This window comes from Aulonocara sp. 'chitande type north' Nkhata Bay, linkage group LG15 (genome assembly GCF_057382095.1).
Source record: "Aulonocara sp. 'chitande type north' Nkhata Bay isolate Kocher_YH1m ecotype deep benthic linkage group LG15, A_spYH_male_GT1.1, whole genome shotgun sequence".
NCBI lineage: Eukaryota > Metazoa > Chordata > Actinopteri > Cichliformes > Cichlidae > Aulonocara > Aulonocara sp. 'chitande type north' Nkhata Bay.
In genome coordinates this window covers 35,788,456-35,792,144 of record NC_141358.1, presented here as the reverse complement: position 1 = coordinate 35,792,144, position 3,689 = coordinate 35,788,456, and the positions used below count along the sequence as shown (strand labels likewise).

The 3,689-nt window shown below is 45.1% G+C and overlaps 1 protein-coding gene across 1 annotated transcript; it reads right to left on the bottom strand.

Moving 5' to 3' along the window:
• Nucleotides 1-322: 322 nt before the first annotated feature.
• On the bottom strand, nucleotides 323-3,465 carry LOC147313542 (prostaglandin E2 receptor EP4 subtype-like). Its single transcript, XM_086264533.1, has 2 exons — nucleotides 2,484-3,465; nucleotides 323-1,226 (listed from the first exon to the last, which is right to left on the bottom strand). The coding sequence occupies exons 1-2, from the start codon at nucleotides 3,294-3,296 to the stop codon at nucleotides 879-881; spliced, it is 1,161 nt and encodes a 386-aa protein (XP_086120659.1). The 5' UTR covers nucleotides 3,297-3,465; the 3' UTR covers nucleotides 323-878.
• Between the last annotated feature and the right edge of the window lie 224 nt (nucleotides 3,466-3,689).

The following is a 3,689-nucleotide window of genomic DNA, read 5'->3' as shown; positions in this document are numbered from 1 at the left end:
TAGTGTTCCTCTACACAGGAGTGCAGACTGTTAGCATTAAGGCGAAAGTGTTTTAGAGCTTAGCTGCCTACGCACAATGACTAATGACCTGATTTCCCTGCATTTGTTTTTTGGCGTGGTGGGGTTTTTTAGTTTTGTTTTCAATGTATTTGTCATAAAGAAAGAGATAAAGTGGATGTGGTTTTTTGCTTCTCTTTCATCCTATGTACTTTTTCTTTGTTGATGTGACCTGTTGATGTGACCTCTCACTATTTCACTTGGCTCTTTCTGCGCCCATGATTTCATTCCAGGACAAAGACAGTTGACTGATTTTCTAGTGCAAACATGAGTCTTTATTACAAACAGCCATCAGCATATTTTGGTCAGTGCTCTATTAATTTCATATGTTTCTCTTGATGAAAAAGAAATAACGAAACCCACACAAACCATCGGGGAGTTTTCCATAAACACTGTTGGAGCTGAGGGAGGATCCTGTCCATCACAAGAACCATCTGATGGCTCTTTGGCACTGTCAGAGACATCTGGAGGAAGGTGGAAGGGGAAAGGTGGAGGTGAGCCCCATGAGAGATGACATTCATCTAGCGAAAGAGTGTCTCAGCTAGGCGGAAGCCACAAGGGGAGGTTGGACAGAATGGAAAGGCTCGATCTATCATTGCACTTCAGTAACAACAACTCAATCAAACATTGTTTCTCTTTTCTTGTCAGCCCCGTGACATACAACTCTTTCAGTCAATAAATAATCCTCCAGGTGCTCTGGGGATCCCTCCGTGCTGTGGGCCCACCACATCTTCATCATCAGCGGCTCTGAGAGAGAGTCGCGTGTGAAGCTCTTCATGCCACCATAACGCAGCAAACATTCATCGGTGTCAAATATGTGCTCACTCAGCAGAGTCAAGTCTGCTGGAGGCTCTCTCCGTGTCGCGCGGAGTGAATGTGACAGTAGCGGGGAGCTGAGTGATGATGCTGGCATTGCACATCAGCTGGGTGAACACGCTGCTGTCCTTCACAATGCTGGTAGTAAATAGGGTGGTTTGCGTTAAAGGAGGGGAGCTGCTGCGGCTGCTGCTGCCTCGCCTGGATAAACCGAGGAACCGGCGGAACAGGGACTTCCTGAGGAGGATGTAGATCCAGGGGTCAAGGATGGGGTTAACTGAGGCTATCCTGATGGCAGCCAGGTCTGCTTTGAAGTTTTTTTCATCACTGAAGCAGTTTGCAAACACACGGACCTTAAAACAGAAGAAAGGAGCTGTTATAATATATTTCTTTAGACTGTTAACAGCTCATAAGCAGAAAGATTTCCTGTTTTGTCATCTTAAAAAAGAAAAGTTTGTCAAATCAAATCAAATTCCTGGATTCCTGGATTGAATGAGCAAACTCAACATTAAGGCGCTGTCCTCATGTAGACTACACCTCTGGTTACAAATATTTTGCAAGCTGTTGCATTATTAATTTCTGCTATTTGGGTTTAGCTGGACATTGTAAGTATAAAAAATAAACGTTAGCTTTGAGCAGAAAATGACTAATAAAGTCTGTTCTGGAGACAGGGACTTTATTTTCTAACACAATAAAATCCACATTGTTTAACACAGTGTAAACACTTCATGGCTTTTCTGAAAAGCCAAAATATAAAGTCCCTGTATGAGGTGAAGAGAAATGATCAAATTTTATCCAATTAAAGGCAGATTACACCCTGCACCAGTAACCAGCCTGTTGCAGACAACCGTTCACAATCACACCTATAGGCAGTTTAGAATGAACCTAACCTCCTGTCTTTGGACTGTGAGAGGAAGCCTTAATACCACAGTACACAGGCAAAATAAGCAAACTCCACACAGAAAGGCTTCAAACTTCAAACTCAAACTTTATTGGTGTGAGGGAACAGTGCTAACCACTGTGACCAGGTAATGACTGGACTTTAGAAAACAATATAGATTATATTCATCAAATATACAAGAATATTTAATGAACTGGCATGCAAGTTAAATGCCTAAAATGTGAAGGTAGCCCTGCTAAACTGTCACCAGAAGTTTTCAGTTGTAGTCATTTTAATGATACATATTGTTGTGTGTGTGTGGGATATATATTTATCCAATTATATTAGGTTGAACTTCTGGAGTATCTGATGCTGAACGTACTGAACATATTTGCTGGAATCAAGCAAACTGAGCAAATCAAGCACTACGTTCGTCCACTTTTAGGTCCTTTCACAGATTTAAGTAGTTCCTCGTTATTTCACAGGCAGTTGTTGCCTGTGAAATTCAGGCTAACTGCGTGCATCGCTTTAGAGGAAAAATAAGATGGAAAGTGGGTAAAATTATTTTTGGCCAGTTTTAATTAAAGCTAACGACGTCAAAATGCATGTTTCGCACTGCTGTGTCGATACTAATCAGTACAATACTGGTAATCCTCGTGTTTATAAGTGCCAGGCAGTGTTACAACAAAGTTTCTCTGCGCACCACTCGTTAATTAAAGACTTCTCTTACCACTAGTGGGGCTGAGCAGGCCAGGACCACCACAGAAGTCATCACCAGCACCGCGATCATTTGAGTCTCTGCGGCCGAGGACAGAGCTCTCCACCTTTCGCGGACGCTGCCTCTGGTGACGGGCAGCTGCACGACCCTCTGGCGCATCATCAGCAGCGCGCCGCACACCGCCAGGTTCAGCAGGATGGTGCCGAGGATCAGCAGCAGGCTAACGACGCTGTACAGGACGAAGTAGGTGGTGGACACGGGGTCGTGTTTCCTCCAGTCGATGAAGCACCAGGTTTCGGACGGCTGCAGTGTGCTATTCGCCATGCCCATCATTGGGAGGCAGCAAAAGAAGATGTGACTGATGTAGATGAAGAGCAGAAGCTTCTGCGCGAAGCGTCGGTCCACTCCCCACCGCTGGTAGGTGTACGGGCAGCATATGGCCAGGTATCGCTCTGCTGCCATGGTGCATATGATGCTGAGTCCGGTCAAACCGAAAAACAGCAACAAAAAGGACTGAAACTCGCAGACATGTTGGTCCAACAGCACATTGGGGTTAAGGTAGTTGGCTATAGTTATCGGACTGGCCAGGCAAGTGCCCAGCAGGTCCGTCACCGCCAGCCCGCACACCAGCGTGTAGAAAGCTGAAGATTTGCGCTGCTGTCTTGATACCGAAAGAACGATTATTGCAATTAAATTCCCAACGGCGCCTCCAGCAAACATAAAAATCGGTAAATTGATTGATTTCTCGACACGGTCTGTTTGTGAATTCTGAGTCGTGGTCTCGTTTATTGAATAAGGTCCGTGCGTAGAGTTTGAGCTTTCCATTTCTATCCACGAGATAGCCTTAGTTACAGACGCTACCTGTGGTGTGTTGTGGGTTTGGAAGCGCAGTTCCTCTTCAGCCTACTGCAAGAAAAGATAATGACTCAGCAGGGGCATGTTCTCTGGTAGTCTCATCCCCTCTGCTTTCCAGTAATCCAGAAGTTACCGAGAGGTCGTGGCGCACAGTTGTGGGCAACGTGGTGGGTTGTCTCTAATATACTGAAGCATCCAGCAGTCTGACAGAAGTGATGGATAGGATTTCCGTTCCCTTTCTCATTTGTCAGTGAGCCGTCAGTGATGTCTGTCAGGAAGTGAACTGAACAAGGGGGTAAAGAGACGACAGTGTCACAGATGAGACTTCAGCGGAATTTTCTGTGTTAGATATGAGTCACATTT

Bases quoted from the DNA above. Each gene is read 5' to 3' on its own strand.
- LOC147313542 (XM_086264533.1), bottom strand. From the start codon at position 3,296: ATGGAAAGCTCAAACTCTACGCACGGACCTTATTCAATAAACGAGACC. The intron at 1,227-2,483 runs GTAAGAGAAGTC...TTCTGTTTTAAG, and splicing joins CCTGCTCAGCCCCACTAGTG to GTCCGTGTGTTTGCAAACTG.